At 36.2% G+C, this 23,901-nt stretch overlaps 1 protein-coding gene across 1 annotated transcript; it reads left to right on the forward strand.

Annotated features, from left to right (window-relative positions):
* Positions 1 to 338: 338 nt before the first annotated feature.
* On the forward strand, positions 339 to 20,944 carry LOC129450104 (uncharacterized). The gene is made up of 8 exons (XM_055212578.2): positions 339 to 521; positions 11,343 to 11,441; positions 11,981 to 12,171; positions 13,318 to 13,398; positions 16,808 to 16,928; positions 17,142 to 17,194; positions 18,518 to 18,667; positions 19,609 to 20,944. Exons 1-8 carry the CDS (start codon positions 398 to 400, stop codon positions 19,783 to 19,785), a joined length of 996 nt encoding a protein of 331 aa, XP_055068553.2. The 5' UTR covers positions 339 to 397; the 3' UTR covers positions 19,786 to 20,944.
* Positions 20,945 to 23,901: the final 2,957 nt, after the last annotated feature.

Consider the following 23,901-nt stretch of genomic DNA (forward strand, 5'->3'; position numbering starts at 1 on the left):
ACAGGACATTAAAACAACATTTTGCTGAGCTACAGCTGGGCTGCTGCCTAAAATGCCGTTATAGACCGTAGAAACCATTTCCCATACACGTTCAGTTTAAAATCAGTTTAAGTTGTTTGGGAATATACATAACCAAGAATGGTTCATCTATGGCATCACTGCAATTAACCCTTTCTAGCATTTTCTTTAAAGGAGGACTGGATAAAGAATAAAAAACAATATACTGGTTAAAAAGTAATTCTTGAGAACAGCACATTGAAACAGAGAGAGACAGAGAAGGGGGGCAGAGGCATTGCTTTATCCCTTGTGTGACACTCACAGAGGAAACCTAAAACTTACTTACGCACACACATACTAGAAAGAGAGAGAGAGCGAGAGAGAGAGAGAGTAACACCACATGTTGCAGGACTGCTCAGACTTGGAAAAACACTCGCTCAGGATGGTGACACAAAGGATGAGAAAATGCCCCAAAATGTTGTCCGGTGCTTTTATGGTCTGCGTTTTTGCTGTGGTCTTTCAAGGTAAGTAACATTACTTTTTTAATCAACTGCAGATGTTTGCTTCTAACTTTGCATCAGTTGAGATGTTGTGCGGCTTTAGGAGGGAGGAGGGTGCGGTCCATTGAGTGCTTTTAAAGCTCCTGTTAGACCAAAGTTAAATACATTTCCAGTTATCCTTCATTTCTTATACATTCATCTATTCTGTTGGTTTTGTATCTGCAAGATCACAGCAATACGTATGAAATAAAGATGATGAGTTTTCTCAAGCTCGGGATCAATTTTAATAGCACACCACACACGCTTTGTGTCTGTGCATATATTAAATTACCAGGTGGGCTTATCTGTTGTGATTTCTTTAGATATAAATAGGGGTTTTGTTTATTTGGGAAGATGTGATGCAATCAGGTGTGATATAAAGAAAAATTTAGAGCCGGATCAAGTGGTGTAATACATCTATCATATTAAGAGGCAAAACACTGATGTTTGTGTTATGTGGAAAACATAAACAACAAATCATTCTACTTACTTCCAAATAAATCATTTTTCTTTTAAAGCATAAATTAACAAAATTAAGTATGATTTATGTTCAAACAAACACGTTGCCAAAATGATAAGAAAATTTAAGATGCAACAGCGACAGAGGAGTAAACTGCGTTGTTTGCGTACGACCAAAGAGATCAAGACTTTGATCAAATAATGGATTATATTTTAGTTTATTATTCACCAAACCTATTTTATGCCTTCAGGACATTTGAAATATCTGGCAGCTGCTTTACATTATAAATTGCGTCCGATTGAAGCTTGAAAATGATTCCACATCCACTCCCAATGTAAAAATCCATTGATTCCAAATTTGAGAGTTTGAACGATTGAACAACTATTTCTAAGGTTTTGATATTTTTTACTGGAAAGCAAAAATAGCATTTAACATGAATATGACATCACATGCATTACTGGCCATATATCTTATTTTTTATTTATCGGTTAGCTTACTTATATTAAGTGTGTACTGTAAGCCAAAAGTTGGTGACAAATGAAAAACAGAAATGCACAAAGCTTAAAGGAATATTCCATTTTCTTAAAAGAAAAATCCAGATAATTTACTCACCACCATGTCATCCAAAATGTTGATGTCTTTCTTTGTTCAGTCGAGAAGAAATTATGTTTTCCGAGGAAAACACTGCAGGACTTTTCCCATTCCAATGGACTTCAATAGAGCCCAACATTTAATACCCAACTCAACACGTAACAGTTTGTTTCAACAGAGCTTCAAAGGACCACAAACGATCCCAAACGAGGCATAAGGGTCTTATCTACCGAAACGATTGTCATTTTTGATAAGAAAAATAAAAAATATGCCCTTTTAAACCACAACTTTTCATCTAGGTCCGGTCCAGCGCGACCTAACGTAAATGCGTAGTGACGTAGGGAGGTCACGTGTTACATATATAAAACGCACATTTGCGGACCATTGTAAACAATAAACTGACACAAAGACATTAATTACTATCATTCCACATACAACAACGTCGGAACGGCCCTCCTTCTCAACACTTGTAAACACTGGGCGGAGTTTTGCGTTCGTCCTCTGTGACCTCTTGACGTCATGACGTATTGCGAGGGGTCACGCTAGCGCATCACGACTGGATCTAGACGAGAATTTGCATATTTTTTATTTTTCTTGTCAAAAATGACAATCGTTTCGCTAGATAAGACCCTTATGCCTCATTTGGGATTGTTTATAGTCCTTTGAAACTCTGTTAAGTGTTGAGTTAAGTATTTAATGTTGGGCTCTATTAAAGTCCATCAAAATGAGAAAAATCCTGCAATGCTTTCCCCAAAAAACATAATTTCTTCTCGACTGAACAAAGAAAGACATCAACATTTTGGATGACATGGTGGTGAGTAAATTATCTGGATTTTTCTTTTAAGAAAATGGAATATTCCGGTAACACTTTATTATAATGTTCATGATTTAACATTAGTTAATGTATTAACTAACATGAACAAACCATGAGCAATACATTTGTTACAGTATTTATTCATCTTTGTTAATGTTAGTTAATAGAAATAAAGCTGTTCATTGTTTGTTCATGTTAGTTCACGGTGCATTAACTAACGCTAACCAAATTTTAATAAAGTATTAGTAATTGTTGAAATTAACATTAATAAAGATTAATAAATGCTGCACAAGTGCAGTTTATCATTAGTTCATGTTAACTAATGTAGTTAACTAATGTTAATTAATGAACATTATAATAAAGTGTTACCAATATTCCTTTAAAGGAGTAGTCTACTCATTTTCAATATTAAAATATGTTATTACCTTAACTAAGAATTGTTGATACATCCCTCTATCATCTGTGTGCGTGAACGTAAGCGCTGGAGCGCGCTGCGACGCTTCGCTAGCATTTAGCTTAGCCCCATTCATTCAATGGTAGCTACCAATCAGAGATAAAGTTAGAAGTGACCAAACACATCAACGTTTTTCCTATTTAAGACGAGTAGTTATACGAGCAAGTTTGGTGGTACAAAATAAAACATAGCGCTTTTCTAAGCGGATTTAGAAGAGGAGCTATATTTTATGGCGTGGTGGCACTTTTGGGAGTACTTCGACTCGCCTGAAAAGTCCGCTCCCCTTCTCACTCTCATAATGGGAGAGGGAGGGTGTTACTGCGCCGAGTCGAGGTACTCCCATGAGTGCTGTTGCGCCATACAATATAGTTCCTCTTTTGAATCCGCTTGGAAAGGCGCTGCGTTTTGTTTTGTGCCACCAAGCTTGCTCGTGTGGCTGCTCGTCTTGAATAGGAAAACCGTTGATGTGTTTGGTCGCTTCTGACTTTGTCTCTGATTGGTAGCATGGAATGAATGGGGCTAAGCTAAATGCTATCGAAGCGTCGCAGCGCGCTCCAGCGCTTACGTGCATGCACACAGATGATAGAGGGATGTATCAACAATTCTTAGTTAAGGTAAAAACATATTTTAATATTGAAAATGAGTAGACTATTCCTTTAATATTTGTATTTTTACAATGTATGCATTGCTTTACACACAAAAAACAGGAACAGATTGATCCCTCATTGGCTTGGGTCCCACAATTCATTTATTGTAGCTTGAAGGGGGTATACGCTTTTCTGATAATGATGCTTTGGCAGTAAGTGAGGGTTCTGGTCTGTTTAGGGGGCGTCTAATTGGAAACATATGAATCTGGTTTTCTCCATATGTTGTCGCCCTCCCCATATGGGTGGAGACAACATGGGTGCCGCACTCATTTACTAAGAGAGGAAGAGAAGGGTCAGAAGTCAGGGGGTGCATGCTGAGAGAGAAAGAGAGAGAGAGAGAGGGGGCGGGGGTCCAAAGAAACACTCCTCCTTCCCTTCAACAGGATTGTTTTAGTTTCAAATTCCATCATTCCTATGGGATCTCCTACTATAGCGGAGGACCACCGGGTTTCCTTGAGAAAGTTTCTATACCACCGCAGTTACCTATGCATCAGAGTGAAAGCGTAGATAGTGTTTAGATATAGTTCCTCATTGGTCAAACCAAACCGTTGGGTTAAATTAACATTGGAAATGTTCATCCAAATCCAACAACCCAGGAAAGGATTGTTTAAACCCATTGGTTTGTCCATATTTTAGTCAACCATAGCATTTCTTTCTGTGATTCCTCCATCAATATGTGATTTTATGTATTGTATCATCTGTCAATAGTGAAAACTAAAGTAACAGCACACTTCTCCTCTAATATGGATGCTTGCCTTAACAAGCACAGTTAAAACAGTTTGCTCACAGCAGAGATGTAAGGACATTGCCATTGGGAGGCAAAAGTGACAGATGCAGATGGGAAACGAAGGCATATGCTAGCGCATCTGCTGTAGCAAATCTGATATCTCTTAACAGCTGATGAACCATCAATATTGAAGCGTGAAGCGTAGAAATCTCGCTTCCAGACCAAGAATCTTAGATTTGGGCATTTTTCTTGATTATTGAGTATCCCAATAAATAAATACCACTTTATTGACCCTTTTGGCATGATTTCTGTGCATAACTGGATCTTTTATCATCATTAATTATTCACGTCTCTGCGTAGAAGGAATCCATCCAATCCCGCTTTTCAAGCATTCCTGGGGTTGGAATGCTGAAACATTCCATGACTGGGAAATCCCAGAGGTTGTGGGGAACGGTAGTAATTAGACGAATCATGTAACCTCCTGTGCGTTCTGTGATGGAAAATGTGGAATGTTCAGATTGGGTTTAGGGTTTTGGGGGATGGGGTAGAACAGATCTAACATCTGTTCAAAGGGGGTTTAAACGTGCCTTTGGTTGTAAAGGGCTCAATTGTAAGGGCGAAGGGTAAGATTCGGACGTAGGGCTATGTGTATGAATTAAGGGACCATTTTTAGCTTAAGAGGTCAATCATTTGGCAATTCAAACAGGTTTCAAAGTGCAAGTTTTGGACAAAAATGCTAATTTGTGAAAAGTGTGATGTTATGTGTATGCGCATGACGCATTCAGACATCTTGTGACATCGTCTGGCTTGGCATGCATAATACAGCGTTTAAGTCATTTTCATGGATCTGTGTGAACCAGAATTGTCGTCTATATGTGATAAACGTAAAAGGTGTACAACTGTACATTGTTATGTAAACGGTCAAATTTTTTTTTTCTGATAAAACATACCACTAAATACATCAGCTACTGCATATACAACATAATACAAAGACATATCTCTATTCTACACTCCATTCATTTACATATATACATTCAGCACTTGCTTTTCTTACACATTGCCTCTATTATGCATTCGGCAGACGCATTGATTTAAAGCAACATAGTGCATTTCAAGCTATATATTTTTTTATTAAACCTACAATCTTTCACACTGCTAACGCAATGCTTTACCAACTGAGCTACAGGAACGCTTTTGCCAAAAACAAATTACAGTGCATTCAAGCTATACTTTTATCAGTACATCATTTACCACTTATGAAAACAATCACATGATGCTATTACCTCCTCACAAAATATCAAACGTTGCTTTTATTTAGAAATATAGAGCAGATTCTTAAAGATTTTTATTCACATCATAGAATCTCTTCTTGCAAACTCTAGACACGCCTTTACATTACACTGCTTTTCCAGACCTCTTGATGTGGTTGAATTTACTTTGGTCAACCGCTGAACTAAGCGACACTTGTAAAGCAGAACCTCATTGTAGTTTCACGTGTCATTTCCCTGTTTTCTGATATTTTTAAGGTTTTCTGTGAGCTTTATTTCCTGGATACCAAAACATCAATGACAGTACATTTTTATACATCCATCTATAAACTAAGTAAAATGGGGGATTGTATATGCGCAAGCCAATCTGAACAAACAATAAATAAGATACTGGAAAAAGCAAAATGGATGTTTTTGAGGGTGGATTTATTCAAACGATATATTTATTCACACATTTAAGAATTTGTAAACTAACAATAAAATACAATTTTGATGGGGGGTGGTCTTAATGTTGAGGAACACTGGGTGTTTGCATGTCTGGGCTTCTTCAAATGTCCTGAAGTTTATACATTCCTTTTCCATTTGGAGGCTGAAACATTCAAGAACTGAGGGCAAAAGTCACATGATAACCTACAGTAGTCAAAGTGTATCAAGTTACTCTAACGTCATGATAAACAACTGTGCTGAACCTTTGGTTTGAGCACTCAAAGTAAGTGTCCTCCTCTACACCCACTACACCCATAAAAGTTATTTGATGTTTCGAAAACCCTTGAAAACTCTCTTACTGAAGAAGCAAAAACTTTTTTTGCTCTATTTTTATAATTATCATTAATAATAATGATGATGATGAGGATTATTATTATTATTATTTATTATTATTACAGTAATAATTTAGAAAGCCAACCATACTCTACTCTTTAAGTACCACAATGTCAAATATCAATAGTATAGGTTTATTTCACAATTTAAAGCTTCTCAAATGTTAACTTTCCATCCATGTTAATAAAACGCACATAAGGCTGTTTATTATCAAATAAATAAGATAAAGAAAGACAACTAACAAAAGATTCTCATATTACAAACTAGGCTCAAGATATTTGTTATGCTAAGTTTCCACATTTGCTCTTAGCCTCTCTAATTTCAAAAAATAAAAAAATAAAAATATGGACAAAAAAAATCTGGTGTATGGCAACACACACAACACATTTGCTTCTGTTTTAACCAATTCATGAACAAAGAAATGAACCTGTATCAGGCTGCTACTGTATGAGCCCAGTGGGGTGAGTGAAGGAGTTAATACAGCTGAGGTGAGGTCATGTTAAGAAAAAGTTTTCGATGAGGCGGGAGGAGGTTACTGGAGAAAATTACAACCTTTAATGTACTCTGCCTGTAGTGCATGCACAGGGGTTGTGTAATGAAACGCCTGTTTGGTTATTTTAGCTCATGATGCTGAAAACTCTTTAGTCATTTGCTAAATTTAATCTTTAAGGTATTTCTTTCCAAAAATTTATTGGAGGAAAGTTGTATTGTAGACTGTGAACAATTCCTTGTTGCATTTGAATTTACAATTCATTTTAAATTTCTTTACTTGGCTGTTAAAAGTAAAAGTTGGATCAATGGTAAAAAATTGTAGGGCTGCATAACAACTAATCGCAACTAATTGTTTGCAGGATAAAAGTTTATGTTTACATCATAAATGTGTCTGTACTGTGTATAATATATATATATATATATATGAATACTTAATATATACACATATTAAAATTTTAAAATTATACATGCATGTGTGTGTATTTATATATACATAACTATTATCAGGCATGAAAACGGGTCAGGGGTGAAAAAGGTGAGAAGGGCGCGCGTGGGGCGATGTGGCCTCTGATGGGGCCGCGAGGTGGGAGGACCCCCCCAGAATACTTAGTCTGGGCGCAGGCGGGAACATGCTGTAACTTAACTTATTTATTCGTCAGGCATGTGACTGGCCAAGGACAAAAAAGAAGGAAGGAACTCAACATCCCTCCACGTGCGCAGAAACAAAATTCCCACCATAACATACATGAACATTATTTCAATTATTTAATTCTGACGGACAATTTAGATTTAAAATGTAAACATTTGACTAGTAACAGAAACCATATTTAATTAAATGGGTTGATAAATGTGGAAAGCTGTAACAAGTAGAATTACTATTTTACATCTGCAATAATTTTATTTTGCCATAATCAGACCATCAGTCACAAGGCCATACAATTTTAAGTTGGTTTTGCAATAGGGTGGACCTGAAGGCCTACATCTAATTTAAAATGAATTAATTTTACAATATAGTACTGGTTAAATGAATTACATTATGGTTTTTGAGTCATGGGTTGAATAATTTTCAGATAAGCAAAAAAGTGATGTGGGAAAATAAAATAAGAACAAATCAAGACATTACAAGCATATAAAATAGAAAAGAACAAAGTTACAAATAAAGTAAGATCTAACATTATTGATTAGGTAGAAAAACAGTATCAAATTAACATAACACTGTTTTCATAATATATATTAAATATAATTAATCTTTTTAAAGCTATAAAAGTGATTTCCTTTTGTCTTTTGTAGTTTGATTAACATTATGACTCAAACACAAGCATTTCTTATGAGACGAACTGTCCCTTTAACAACGGAGAAGCGATCTATACACTGACACATGATCAACTTCTCACTTATAATAAACGACTGTTTTTATGAGAATACTTGCAGAAACTGTGGTATTACAATATAGTTTGTGCGTATATCTCCTGTCAAGCCCAAAAAAATATGCGTTTGCGTGATTTTTGAGTTTGTGCGCGTATGCGCAATGAAAACAGTTCACTTTAGCATCTTTGTCGCTCAAATAGTCTAAAATCGCTTAAATGTTACTGTAAACGGTAAACTTTCTTATGAACTGTATTAGTAACAGTATGTTGTTATTACAGCATTTCATGCAATATTTTGCAGTTTCACCATATTTACATTTAAGTACTTACAGCCGTAGACTAGTAGACCAATGTGTCTTACAAGCGAGGAGTACGTCCATAATTCGTTCCAATCCATTCCAACAAAAATCTTTTAGGTCACTTTGCAGTGTCAGTCTATGTAGATATGTTGTTTTAATTGATTGACGCATTAGAATTCCACAATGATAGTTTTACAGCGTTTTGTGTTGACTTTACGTCCCGAAGGCAGTCACTCTTCGCATCTTTAACAAGCTTGTATGACGAAGAACACAGAAATGCGGATGACATCACAGTAGCGCGAGAGCCGTTCGAAAGCAGACTTCCTTATGGCTTCTCGATTTACTCTCGTGATACTTTGATGTCACCTGCCTGCCTGTCGGTTTTTGCAGCGCAGCATGAACTCAAACAAATCTAATGTCTAAGATACATGTTTGGATGACGGCGAAGGGCGCGTCTTCAAGCAACGCGCGCATACCCCCTCCCCCCAAAAAATTTTTTCTCATTGAATCTACATGATTCACGTGGGTAACCTTTTTTGGATTCAAAACGGCGAATTTCGCCGAAAGGTGAGGGATTTTCATGCCTGTATTATACATGGTACACACACATTTATGATGTAAACAAAAACTTTTATTCTGCAAACGATTAGTTGTTATGCAGCCCTAAAAAATTGCTTCAATTGGTAATGCCTACATTTTTTGGAAAATTAAAAGTTGAAAATGTTTTATGTGTTACCAATTTTATTTTTATTTTATTTCACTTAAAGTGAGAAAATGTAAGTTTATAAAACTTAATTAACTTTTAGGTGCTGCCAATTAAAGTGAGTTTTTAAGTAGAGCAGCTTTCACTTTATGTTGTGTAGTTGATATACATTATAAAAAATAAAGTTGAATTAGCTTAAGTTATTTCACCTTTATTCTAATAATTTTGCAACTCCTTAATAGTCAAGCTAGTTAAATTAGATTAAACGTTATAATATAAGTTCAATAAGCAATTTTTTACAGTGTACCTTTATAGACATGATGCCATACAGTACATAACAACTTTTGTCTCACATTTCTCTTTTGGCTCAATTTATTATACATTTTTAATTTCTGACTCGTTGGCTAAGGGAGGGGGATAAAATAAACGAAATAATCACACTAATACTGTAGTTTTAGACGGGCGTCATTCAGTGGACTAATAAAATTATTGGCATTGATGGCTACAATTTTTAAATATATTGTTTGCTCCATAGTAAGTGCAGTGTTACGTAATAAATTTGTTGGCATGCACTACAAAACATTTAAACCTACATTTTATACATCAGTCAGATTTACTGGCGTACAGAATAATCAAATGATTGATTATAATGAAATAGGCCACAGTGACCTACAATACAGTGCATTGAATAAAATGTCTTAAAGCCGCAAAATTATTCTGACGAAGGTCTAACTTTATCTTTAGAGTAGTCTTCTGAGCACATGGCCTAACACAAAAAAAGATCTCTCTTTAAAACTGAATCACTCTTTTATTCAAAACATCTCCAGCAGAAAATCTCATAAATCAAAACTCCAGCACATAATCGTGTTCAAATGAGAAATGGCTCTAGCAAGCTATTTGAGAGACATAAATAAGTGCTTCTTTTATTTCTCCAAATCTTTGCCTCCTTTCCTGTCACCAGTCTTTCTTTTTTAACTGCTTAATCTGTCCCTCATCCCTCCCCCTCATCCTAGAGGTCTATAGTGGGGTGTTGTGCTCTGTCAGGGTTAGGGTTAGATGTCAGGACCTCTCGTGGTTTGGGGGAGGGTTGAGGTTAAAGTGTATTCGTATCCACATCTCATCAGTCTATCAATTATAATGCGCCACATCACATTCGGTTGACTGATTTATAGCAGAACGGCTCTTGGCACGACCTCCTGGTCCCAGAACTGGGTCAAAATGGTTCATAACTCTGCTTCTGAATAACATTACGTTATGTAGAACACTGAGAAAGCGCTAAAAATTCTTAGAAAGTTTAAAGCTTCACTTTGCATTGTCTGGGAGCTGAGAATAAACATAAATCTAAGAATATGATGTCATTAGCAAGTAAGCTTTTGGCCACTTTTGTGGTGTGGGAGCTATTCTGGCCCTATTCTGCTTGTTTCCACCAAAGAAAATGTGCTTGAAAATGCTCCAAAATGCTGGTTTTGAACCAGAAACTAGTTATGGCAGAAGCCATGGGACGGAAAATCCTTAAATAGAAGCCATGGGACAGGAAACCTTTAAAATATAGTCTTTAAAACAACAAGAAACTCAAAACAAATATTGATGGCTTAAAATTAGGTCTCTTCAAATATAATTAACATTTTAAGGGCATGTCAGATCATAGGCAAAGATCATAGGTCTGCAATGGAATGAGTTTAAAGGGGTCTCTTAAAAATAAGTCTCTTGGTGTCCCCAGAGTATGTACGTGAAGTTTTGGCTCAAAATATATAGATAATTTATTAAAACATGTTAAAATTTCCACTATGTAGGTGTGAGCAAAAACGTGCCGTTTTTAGTGTGTCCTTAAAATGCAAATGAGCTGATCTCTGCACTAAATGGCAGTGCTGTGGTTGGATAGTGCAGATTAAGGCGCGGAATTATCCCCTTCTGACATCACAGGGGGAGCCAAATGTCAATGACCTATTTTTTCATATGCTTGCAGAGAAGTGTTTACCAAAACTAAGTTACTGGGTTGATCTTTTTCACATTTTCTAGCAAATTATACCACTTAAACATGTAAAAAGTTTTTTTTGTGATATGTGATAGCCTTAATTGTGATAAGGCTATCACAATTAAATAACATTATACAAACGTTGTTTGTTTGAATGTGTCGTTCTGACAGTGTTTACCTTGTTTATCAGGTGTGCTTTGTGACTTTGGGGTCAACGAGGAAGAGGTCATGCGTTTTTTCCGTGGGGATGGTGATCTAACCCTTCCAACAGCAAAAAGTGAAGACAACGGTAAAACTGTTACCCCTTGTTTTCACTTATTGTAAATATCTAATTTTCATAAACCTTACGACTAATATCTTATCAGATACTGTACATCTGATAAAACATACTATATTGTGTATAAAAAATGCAGCATGAAGTTAATTTAACCTACTATTTTAAGTTTTGACCATTTATAAGTTGACACAACTTATAAAAACAAGTTGAAATTGTTAAAGTAACACAAAAATATATGTTGATTTGACAAAATGCTGCATTTTTACAGTGTTATACTTGTTTATAAGTCACCCATTGATGCATTCTTTATGATTAAAGTGACATATTTTTTATCATTTGTATGTTACTTTTGCCGTTAGTTTAGTTTAGATTACAACCAAATCTTGTCCGACAAACTTGGAGAACTAGACCCCTATAACTAGACAAGATTTGGATATATTCATGTAAATGTTTAGATAATAAAATTGACTCCATCTCAACACTTTTAAAAATGAATGTATAAGAGCACATGAGAAAGACCACCAAAAGTACCTAATCAATATCTCTAATAGGTGGTTTTCAGGTCCACGTGATCGACTTAGACAACTTATTCCCTTCATCTAAGTCATGGACCGCAGAAACAACCCCGGTTGAGATCAGTGTGTCCACCCAGGCAGCTGAATCCACCACATACCAGCAGAGCACACAGATCCCTGATCAGCCCGACACAGACTTACCTAAAAACAGCATGGTCACATCTAACGTAAGAAAACCAATGCATTTAATGGATTTATAAATGGATTTATTGCTATTTAGGACCCAGATTTATGGCTATCCACACAGCAAAAAATTATTTTCAAGAAAAAAATGTCTTTTTTGTCTTGTTTTCAGTAAAATATCTAAAAATTCTTAAATTAAGATACATTTCTTGATGAGCAAAACAACACAAGAAATTAATTCTAGTTTTTGGACAAAAAATATCAAGTGTGGGTGATTTTGTGCAGAAAACTAGCAAAAGAATATGCTAATGGGGTAAGCTAATTTTTCTTGAATTTAGTGTTTAAGAAAAATGTTAAAGATTTTTTTTTGCTTGTTTTGTGCACAAAATCACTTGCATTTGATTTTTGGGTCTAGGAACTGGACTTGTTTTATTGGGTCGTTTTGCTCGTCAGGAAAAAGCATCTTAATTTAAGAATTTTTAGATATTTTTACTGAAAACAAGACGAAAGTACTAAGATTTTTTTTCTTGAAAATATTTTTTGGCAGTGCAACACTGTATTGTTTATATTTGCAAAAAAAGCTCTTAAAATGACCAGACTTATACAGAAATGTATTGATATTATCATAAACTGTGTAAAATAAACATTATTTTAAAATAACATCATACTGGTTCACCTCCAAAGTAAATTTGTGATACTTTTTGAGCCTTTATAATATAATTCTTTTGTAATCTCAGTATTTTCCTGCTCTCACAAGCCAATAATTTGCAATACAAAACACATTGTGGTCAGCACAAACTACGCTTATCCTCTGTGAATTTGGATGTAGTCTTGGTTGAATTTTCTCTTAAATGTACTTTTCATTTGTTTGTTTTTATTGAGAATGCAACTTGTTCATTTGACTAAATAGTGTAAATTTGTGCCAACAGACTAAAAAGTTTAAATTACCATTTTCCTCACTTTTAAAAGATAAGCATCTTTATTTCACTATTCTAGTTATGGATAACTATCGCTTTTCCCTGCTGACCCTAATAAAAAAGATTTTGGGCCACAAATTGCTATTAAGAGAGATGGATGCATTATTTGCCAAACTCTATACAAAGATTATTTACATTAGGTTAACATTATTAGGGACCATTGCTCATATAACTTGTTTTTTTTTGTTGTTGTTGTTGTTTTTTGCTCTGTAGGAACATGTGATGTGTGTGGATGAAATACCGGAGAGATACAAACACAATGTTGAGCTGAAACTAAAGTCTCCCTCCACATGTGTAAGTAGTGACCTTGTTTAACCCTGCATAACAAAGTCGACATAATGGTGCACTGATTCTAGATCAGTTCTGAAGAGGCTGAAATATGGAGTGGGTAAATCTTATTCCAGCTTTAATAAAAATTAAATATAGTGCCGGTATTTATACTGATCTATACTGCCTATTTTAGCATCTTACTATATATTTGTGTAAAATGTTCTTTTAATGATCCATTTAAATGATCAAACCATTGATTTAATAATTAGTTGGCAAACAAATATTCATGTAAAATCCCTGTCTCACCATCAAAAATGTATACACACTGTTATAGAAAGACTCCCACGTGTGTCTTCTGTGTGGCATCTAAGCTGTGGCCCTGAAACGTTATACAGACGCCTTTTTAAATGACAATCTGTATAAACTCTGTATCTCATGTGGGAAAGCATGCTGCAGCAACATTAAGTCATGCATGTGATTTCCAAGCAATGCCCATACTGATAAAACGTACAGCTTGGATGCATTGAATATCGAACATATCATAAAAATCTGTCTTTTTCATGTTTAAGTGCTATAATTTGGTCCCCAGTGCTTCTCCCAACCTACAAAATGTGAAAAAGATCAACCCAGTAACTTAGTTTTGGTAAACCATTCTCTGCAAGCATGTGAAAAAATCATTGAAATTTTGCTCCCCTTGTGATGTCAGAAGGGGATCTTATTATAATAATACCGCCTCTTAATCCCTTATTCATTTCAACGGCAGCTTGGCGACTTCCAGCGACAGTGACTGTCGGTCAGGGACGGATTATGGCGATGATGTGCCCTGGGCACAGATGTCTCAAAGGCCCCCTTTACCAATTTTTTGGGCAACAGCGTTGCACCTGTATGCACAGAGCTCAAGTGTTGGTTCGCCTCTGCCTGTATGCCCCATCATACAGGATAACAATGGCACTAATACGCGGGGAGAGAATGCACACAATATTCTGTACTTTCACACCACAAATTGGTTTATTTATATCTCACCAGTATCTGTCAACATACTGTACAACATACTCCATCAAAAAGACGAGCGGAGCTTTTCACTCAAAGTTGAATATTTTTGAACTCTCGACGCTCAGCGCTGAGCGCGAATAAAACCCCGAGCGCCGGTTTTCAGCGTGGAAAAACCCCGCTAGCTGTTTGCTTATTTGAAAAACACAGAGTTTCCATTGGAATCAATTGAAAACATGCGCCGGCCGTGGGCGTAAAAGCTTTGGTGTGTCCAGCCCCTAGCTTAGAACAAAAAGGTTGGTTTAAAAAAAAGTTGGTTTAAATTTACCTTAGCTGAGGGGTGTATCTTTCTCGATTTCCTCAGAGAAAACGCTTCCACCACATCATCAAAATCCAGTTCCCTCACAAGATCGCATTCAATGGCCATTAAAGACGTCCTTGACACATTTTTCTTCTCAGTTCGTTTTTTACTCTTGCCATTAGAGAAAATGAATATTCTCCTTCACAATTGCTGACTGGCATGGTGAGGAAAAGCTGGCCTTTTGTGCTTTCTTTTCATTGGTCCACTTGGTTGTGGTTTTAAACTCATTTTTGTTTTGGTTTTTGAGTAACCGTCTTCTACGCGTGACTTTTATATTACGCAATGCTTTTTACTCGCCTCTAGATGTCCCTTTCAACAGCGCAGCAATACATTAAAATTATTTATTTGATTTATTTACTAGTTAATACTTTGCAACTGCAAAAAAAATTCACATTATTCCTCAATATTTAACAAAATTTTACTGAAAATAAAATTAAAATATTTACTTGAAAAGAATAGACACAGTAAATTTGACAGGGCCCCCTGCTGGCCCAGTGCCCTGGGCAAGTGCCCAGTAGGCCCGTGCGTTAATCCATGCCTGCTGTCGGTGACCGGATGGGGTGTGTCCTGTCGGGCAACAAAGTTGAGAAAAGTTTAACTGTATGCAAACGATGACCGACTTTCTGGAGCGACTACCAATAAGAGCGAAGCATTGGAGTTCACTTCATCCATCTCTCGTCAGTTACTGGAGTGGACGTTACTCATTTGTTTATGACAACCAGATTTAAAAACGCCCCCTTGTTGAAAGAGATGAGCGACACACAGCGACAAAGTCACTTGTAATGTGAATGCGGCTTGAACTGCTCTATCCAACCACGGCAATGCCATTTAGTGCAGAGATCAGAGCAATTGCATGCTAAAGGACACACCCAAAAACAGCACATTTTCTCTCACACCTACAAAGCGGCCATTTTAGCATGCTGTAATAAGTTATCTATATAGTATTTGGAGCTAGAACTTCACATACGTACTCTGGGGACATCTTAAAAAAGTCTTGTGACATGTCCCCTTTAAGACAAAAGTTTCTGCCAAATGCATACATGTAAAAAAATGTAGAAGTCCCTATTATGTGTGCTTTGCCATGTGATCGTGTCTCATAGGGTAACACGGTCTCACACCCATGGCGTCAATATTTGACGACACTTGACCATGCGTCAATATGTTGACGCGGAGGGTATACCTTTCGCGTCATTTTTCGACGAACTGGGGACTTCAATACTATTAGGTACGCGAAATTAAACAGTTGTCGCCTGGCATTGGGGTTAGGGAAAGGTTTGGGTAGGGATGTCATTATGTAAATCTAGACCTAAACCGACGCGAAAATGGTAGAAAATGGTAAGAAAATAGGAAAGAGAATGCAACGGACTTAATAGTATTGAAGTCCCCAGTCCGCCAAAAAATGACGCGAAAGGTATACCCTCCGCGTCAACATATTGACGCATGGTCAAGTGTCGTCAAATATTGACGCCATGGGGTGAGACTGGGTTGCATAGGGCAGATCAGTCACAGAGGTCTTGTGGCGTGCACATGAATGGCATTCCATAACACACTTTGGGTGGCGGCCACTTGGAATTCATGCCAGGATGTTTGCCAAGATACACAGCCAGGCCTCTGCGTTTAATGTCAGAGCCAAAATACGGCTTCAATAGAGTGAAATATATATTGTAAATAAAAACCACATTGGAAATTATATTGTGTGACTCCAACAGGCCGGACTGGAAGACAGAAAGCTTGCGACTGATGTTGGCCCGAACAAGAAAACAGTGAAACACGATCCAAACGTTAAGCATTTTCATCACAAGCCTTCAGCTAAAAGAGATTTTGCTCCCTCGAGCAATAATTTAGAGAGAAGCAAATCCATTGCTATGAGAAGAAGCCTTTATATATAGCTTTATATTACGCCGTATTTCTGAAGAAAAAGAATTAGAGAAAAAGAGAGAAAAGTATAAGATTGAAAGGCTAAAAACTTAAATCTGTGAGTCTGTGTCATTCTTCAAGTGCTTGTCTATTTTGGGTATGCTGTATATGAATTTAAAGTGTCCTATAAAACATATTTAATATAAACACTTTCTCATCCAATAGGAAGAGACTAAAGCCAAGATTCAGAGTGTTCTGGAACATCTTTGCGGTGAAGACTGCAAACTCGAAATCTACCAGGAAGACAACACTGATAAGATCATTGTTTATGGAGACAGTATCGAAGGTTTGTTTTGTTGTTGCTTTTTATCACTTATATATATATATATATAAGACAGCCATGAAAGTAAATCATATAATACACAAGTGACATCATACAAATTAGCCATTTTGTAAAATACCAACAAATCATCATGCACTTGTGTTGAGATGTACGCTAACAAACATTTCCAGTGCTGTAAATAGTTGTACTAAAATCTGTTGTTTTTATTGTATGAAGCTAACCCTGAAGAAATGGCTGACAAATTCAACAACGACAACATTCTGGATAAGGTCAGCAACACCAAGCAATTCATAATATCATTCATAATATCAACAAAAAGCTAGAAATGCACATTAAAATGATAGAAGAGTAATGTTGCGTACGCACCAAAAGCGAAGAATCGTGTTGCCTTGCTAGATTACTCGTGGGACTTAACTTCGCATCATGCGAATTTTAGCTTGAGCTGAATATTTTAAACTTGGTGGAAAACGTGTTTAAAGGCGGAGTCCACGATGTTTGAAAAACGCATTTGAAAAGGAGACGGGCCGACTACCAAAACACACTTATAGCCAATCAAATCAAATCAAATGCCGGGTTGCGTATGTGTGGGGCGGGTCTATCAACAGAAGTTCCAGATTCTATTGGTGTAGGGGCGTGTTTGTTTAGGTGATTTCAAATATCAACATTGGCTTTCAAACATCATGGACTCCGCCTTTAAAGGCAAATTTACTGCCAAATTCACATCATTCGCATTGTACCACGTGAATTTGCGTCTATTTGTATTTGCATCTTTGCATTAACTATGTATGTAGTATTCTCACACAAATAATTCAATTTGCTTCTGGTGTGTATTCAGCATAATGCAGCGTACACACCAAACCGAAGCATTGCATTCCTCGCTTTAGATTACTCACGGGATTTTACTTTGAATCATGCACAATTATTAACTTACGCCAAGACACGTTTGAGGCAAATAGCACGTGTTTTGCGGCAATCCACCCAATTCGTATCATTTGCTCCATGTGAGTTCGCGTCTATTCACGCATTGACTTTGTATATAGTTTATTTGCGCAGTTAATTAATGCAGCGTACACACCATATGCGAAGCATTGCATTCCTCGCTATAGATTACTTGCGGGATTTAACTAAATATTTTCAACTTGTACGAAGACGCGTTTGAGGCGAATAGCGCATGTTTTCGCTTCAATCGCGCTACAAAATTTGCGTCGTTCGCATCGCTCCCAAATGGTTGAATTTGCGTTTGGTGTGTACGCCACATAATACTATAAATGAGTAAACCATGTTTAAGTGTTATAAGGGTTTCACATAACAGGGGTTGAACAAAGTTCATGTAAATAAAACACAACACCCTCCTATGGCTCTGAATCCACAAACGCTTCGTGTTTTACAATGTGGTTGAATTTATGTGAGGGTGAGGTAAAGCTGTAACTCATTATGAAGTAAATAGCTGTGATGATGACTCAGATAAACACACCACACACCACAAACAACCCAGCCAATTGATTCCACTTCATATTACGCAGTCTTTTAACAATAATACAACACCTCCCAGATAAAAAAGATAACGTGTGTTGATTTCTCTTCACGTCTAGGTTGAAGTAGAAGAGGCAGTGTCTCGTACGAGCCAGCGCTCTAAAGTTGTCTTCGTCTCAGTGTTGATAGCTGGTTTGCTTTTGGCTGCTTTGCTAATTGCTGGTTACCTTCTAAAGACTCGACAAGAAGAGCCGAAAGGGCTTCGACTGGTGAGTTGCTAGAGGACATATTTGATTTTTAAGAACAAATGAACATTCAACGACAGTCAACTGCTAGAGCACTGTGTTAGCAGCGGAAAAATCACGGGTCTCAGGGATCACACACACTGATAACATGTAAAGCTTGAATGCACTGGATAAAATCGTTTGTCAAATGCGTAAACGTCAACTATAAGATACATGCTTATCTTAAATTGACTTTACATACACTATTTGTGTTTTGCTTGTATCCAAAGCGACCTACAGTGCATTACAAGCTATGCATTTTATCGGTAAGTGAGTTTTCCCAGGCGATCAAAATCTACCAAATTTCTTTACATATTAAGTATACTTAATCTCCCATAGTGTGAAACATTTGATTTTTACAGTTTTGGAATCCGTTCAGTCTATCTCCGGGTCGGGCGGTACCACTTTTAACATAGCTTAGCATAATCCATTGAATCTGATTAGACCATTAGCATCGCGCCAAAAATAACCAAAAAGTTTGGGTATTTTTCCTATTTAAAACTTGACTCTTTTTGTAGTTACATCGTGTACTAAGACCGACAGAAAATTAAAAGTTGGGATTTTCTAGGCAGATATGGCTAGGAAGTTGGAACTATACTCTCATTCTGGCGTAATAATCAAGGACTTTGCTGCCATATCACATGACTGCAAGAGGCACAATGATATAACTTAGTACCCGAAAAATAAATTAAATAAGAAAAATATCAAAACTCTTTGGTTATTTTTGAGCGCGATGCTAATGGTCTAATCAGATTCAATGGATTATGCTAAGCTATGCTAAAAGTGGTACCGCCAGACCCGGAGATCAGCTGAATGGATTCCAAAACGGTAAGAATCAAATGTTTAACTCTACGGGAGCTGGAAAATGAGCGTATTTTCAAAAAAAGTGGAGTGTCCCTTTAAGTAATGTTACTATCTCCATTAAGGCTGAGGAATCCTATCCAGTGGATCAACAGTCCCAAGGCAACACATTGCTGTCCGATGCCCCCCTCCCTCAACAGGAGCCTTTGGACAAACCAGTCATTAATGGAGAGTCAACAGAATCTGCACCCACCAATGGACATTCTGGCACACAGACACAGGTGGCCGATACGCCAATGTAAGAGGCTCAGAGTTATTGTAAATTCAACAACCAACAAAGAGACGACGAGCATAAACGGTTATTGTAAACAACACACTCAGGCTATCTAGATATTATACAGATTTTTGTAAATCTTTGAATATGATGGTGATGAAAATGATACTGCAAATGATGCTGAGAGACTGAACAATAAAGATGACAACTGCGATTTTATCTTTTGTGAGACAAAGAAAAGAATCTTCTCTGATTCAAGCTATTATGTTAGGTGCTGATCGCAAATATGCATATTTACAGATGCTTTGACACAGCTTTTCTATGCAGAAAATACTTTTTTTATGATTTGCATACGGGCACATTTTGTGTCCAAAGTGATTTTTTTTTCTGAATTATTTTAATAAATTTGGTACTCATTTTTATGGATCACAAGATGCCATAACAATATAACATTTTCTGTAAAAAGCGTCTTAAACAGAATTGACTAATTCGGACAACAGGAAATCAGCTATATAAGTCAAATATTATATTGTTAGGTCCTGCAACATCTTATGATCCATGACGATGAACACCACATTATTAAAATAATTAAACATGTAACAATTTAACAAAAGCAGATAATGAATAATGACTTTGGACACCAAATGTATACCTGGAATAACATAATCACCCATATGTTGGAATAAGCCTGAACCCCAAGTATGCATCCGCTTGTAAAGTCTGCCATCATGCACCGCTTTCGGGTCCAACCAATCTCATGTGCCATGGGGAATAACAGAAAAAATACACCAATATACTCGTATCATAATGCAAAACTACCAAAACCCCCTGATCCTAATTTTTATCTCAACAACAAATCCGAAATGACCAAACATGGACTCATAGACGTGGATTTTTTATTTTTTATTGCTGTCAGTGAATCATACCCTGGGAGTTTTTGCTTAAATGTGTGATTTAAATAAATAGTGCTCATAAACGGTTGTTTAAATTGTATCCTCTAAATAAAAAGAGTTGAGGCTTGGACCCAGATCATTACTTAACAAGCAAATAGTCTTGTGCCTCATGGTATGTGGTACAGGGTACAGTAGTAGTGAATAAGTATAATTGTACATTTTTTTAGGTACTTTAGAACAGAAATATGATTATTTACTGTACATGCAGCAACAAATAAAACTGAGTTCAGCAGACTCGGGTTTCTCTGACAAGTCATATTTTTCTCTTTGGTTCATGTAGGCATTTTTCCATTTGCTACTCAGATTGATTTCAGCAATGTTCAGGCTCTTTTTATGTAGATTTTGTTATAAATTATGCATTTGGTATATGCTGGTAGCCAAACCTAGTTTTTCATCAATTTTAAGTGTGCTTCTTTTAAGTCTCTGAGAACCTATCAATTTGTTATTTTTAGCATTGTGCTCTACAAGTTGAGCTACAGAAACTGGGTAAACAATAAATTATCATTTTGGTTCATTTACATAATATGCTTAAATATCAGATATATCCAGTGCATTTTGAAGGAATTGTAATAATTGGTAAATCTCTCCCTAAAAGTGTGCCATTATGAAATTGAAACAATTATTTTGATGCGCGATTTGATAAACCACAAAGTACTTTTGCGCAACATGGTCCTTGAAACATTTTACCTATACAGTTTTTGTTATTGCCTATATTTTTATACAAAGTATATTTTGTTTTATACCTTTCCGGTTTTGGCGTGTAATCTAGACATTTAGTTACTCATTGGGAGAAATAAAGGCAAGCGTCTGTAGGACTTTTATTTTGTGCATGTGTATAGTGTATGTTCAAGAGTGAGTGGTTATATCATTTTATTTGACATTGTTTTCTTTCATGTATGTGGAAAAGCCAAATTTTAGCAATAAAATAAAAACAATTTCCATATGTTGATTATTTGTGTTAATGAGCGTGATGAATAGATGTTTACTGTTATAACATTGACAATAAAAGCATCTAAATTGTTTACTTTTTCACTTTACAATTTACCATGAATAAATTTAAGATGTTCTACCAGACAATGTGAAAATGGGCCTAAGATATAAATATTTAATCTTCCTAAATCACCATTTCAGACATTTAAAGTCCATGGAAAGTTTAATATTAAATGTGTTCTCAGTTTGTCACACCACCCAGCCAAATTTGAATGATTAGTAAATAAAATAAGTTATCAAATTCTTGGAAAAACAGGCAAAACGCGTTCAAAAGCTGGGGGCGTGGCACTGAAACCACGCCCACTTGCAAGAAAGCTGCATCTCTTTTAACTTTTAAATACCGCTACAACCTGAATGGATGCTTATGATTGTGTTAGGGGCAGGGCCATGCGCTTCAGCCCCTCCTAAATAATCCTGAACACAGAAATGTGGAAAAACTGTTTAACGGTGTAACTCCACAATTCTATACTACATAGTTTACAGTCGATGTGCAACATGTTTCAGCAAAACACTTCTAACATTTATAATGTGTTAAAGGGGACATATCATGAAAATCTGACTTTTTCCATGTTTAAGTGCTATAATTGGGTTCCCAATGCTTCTATCAACCTAAAAAATGTGAAAAAGATCAACCCATTGAAATTTGGCTCCCCCTGTGATATCAGATGGGGTTACCGCCCCTTAATCTGCACTATCCAATCATGGCACTGCCATTTAGTGTAGAGATCAGCTCATTTGCATTTTAAAGGACACACCCAAAACGGCACATTTTTCCTCACAATTTTAACATGTTATAATAAATAATCTATATGATATTTTTAGCTAAAACTTCAAATTCGTACTCTGGAGACACCAAAGATTTATTTTACGTCTTAAAAAAAGTCTTGTGAAATGTCCCCTTTCAAATCTAAAAACATGTACAGCGGTGAAGAATCAAGCCACACACTTAAATATTCGGGTGCTACAAAAGGTTCTTTCACAGCAATGCCATAGAAGAACAATTTTTGGTTTCCCAAAAAGAACCGTTTAAGACGTTTTCCATTTCTTTGAATAATCTTTTTCCACCACAAAGAACCTTTTGGGAAACAGAGAGGTGCTCTTTGGATGTTCTTTATGGAACCATACAGCCAAACAAATCACCTTTATATAATGTATAACTTGCCTAAAAAGAGAAAATCACTCCTTAGCACTGTGAATGAATCATTTTTATCTTAGCTTTTGTAAATGGTTGTTTAAGTCAAAAGACAAATGAGCTCAGACTGGTTTAAAGAAAACATAGTAAAGGCCCCTGGGCCACATCAAATGTGAACATGTATTTCATGGGATTTCAGTGGATCCGCATGCCGCAGGAGCGTGGGATTAAGTGAACTGTGTTAAACCCTATGTTATGCCTCTGAGTATAACATTCTGTACTATGGTACTGTATATATTATACAGGCCTGCTTTCACCACCAAGAGAAGAAAAAGGCCAGTGTTGCCATGGTTTCGGAAAAGAAAGAGAGAGACGGGGTAAAAGAAGGCGGAGCCACAATATCCTTCCAACTATAAACTACTATGAGTGACAGAACTCTATTCATATTGTATTAACTTTACCCACTAAAGCAACCAGGCAAAATAACCACAGCTGGAAGATAATACAATGTTTATCAGAACCATCTATTCACAAAATATCATTTACTGCAGTTTAGTGCACTTAGGAAATGTTATTGCAAACATTTACAATATACATTTAACATACTGGATATGTGGCTATATTAAGTTAAAAGTAGCTATGCTATTTCCGGTTAGACGCTGTAATGATATTTTGGCATGACCACTTTTCTTCCACCTACAACAAATGTAACACATGGTCCAAAAAACGAAATAAATTTTACATGACAAAGATATCTACTTTCAGAAATTTGGAAAAGATCGTAAATATGGGCTGAATTATGAGCAATTAATTTCTAGGCAAAAAACAAATGTTTTTAGACAGAGAAGAACTTGCAGCATATATTGCTTATATGGGTAAGAATAAAATAATAAGCCAAATAATAAAGCTCAATTTTAAATCTCTGGAATTATTTCTTGATCATTTAGAATATATTGAATCAAAGTGCTTAGCTATAAAATAAAATCAATATCTCTGTTTCTCTATATTCACATTATAGAAACGTGCAATCTCTTATGGTTGATGTGTTAAATGAAGTGACCATGTTCTT

This window comes from Misgurnus anguillicaudatus, chromosome 8, assembly GCF_027580225.2.
Source record: "Misgurnus anguillicaudatus chromosome 8, ASM2758022v2, whole genome shotgun sequence".
NCBI classification, from domain to species: domain Eukaryota; kingdom Metazoa; phylum Chordata; class Actinopteri; order Cypriniformes; family Cobitidae; genus Misgurnus; species Misgurnus anguillicaudatus.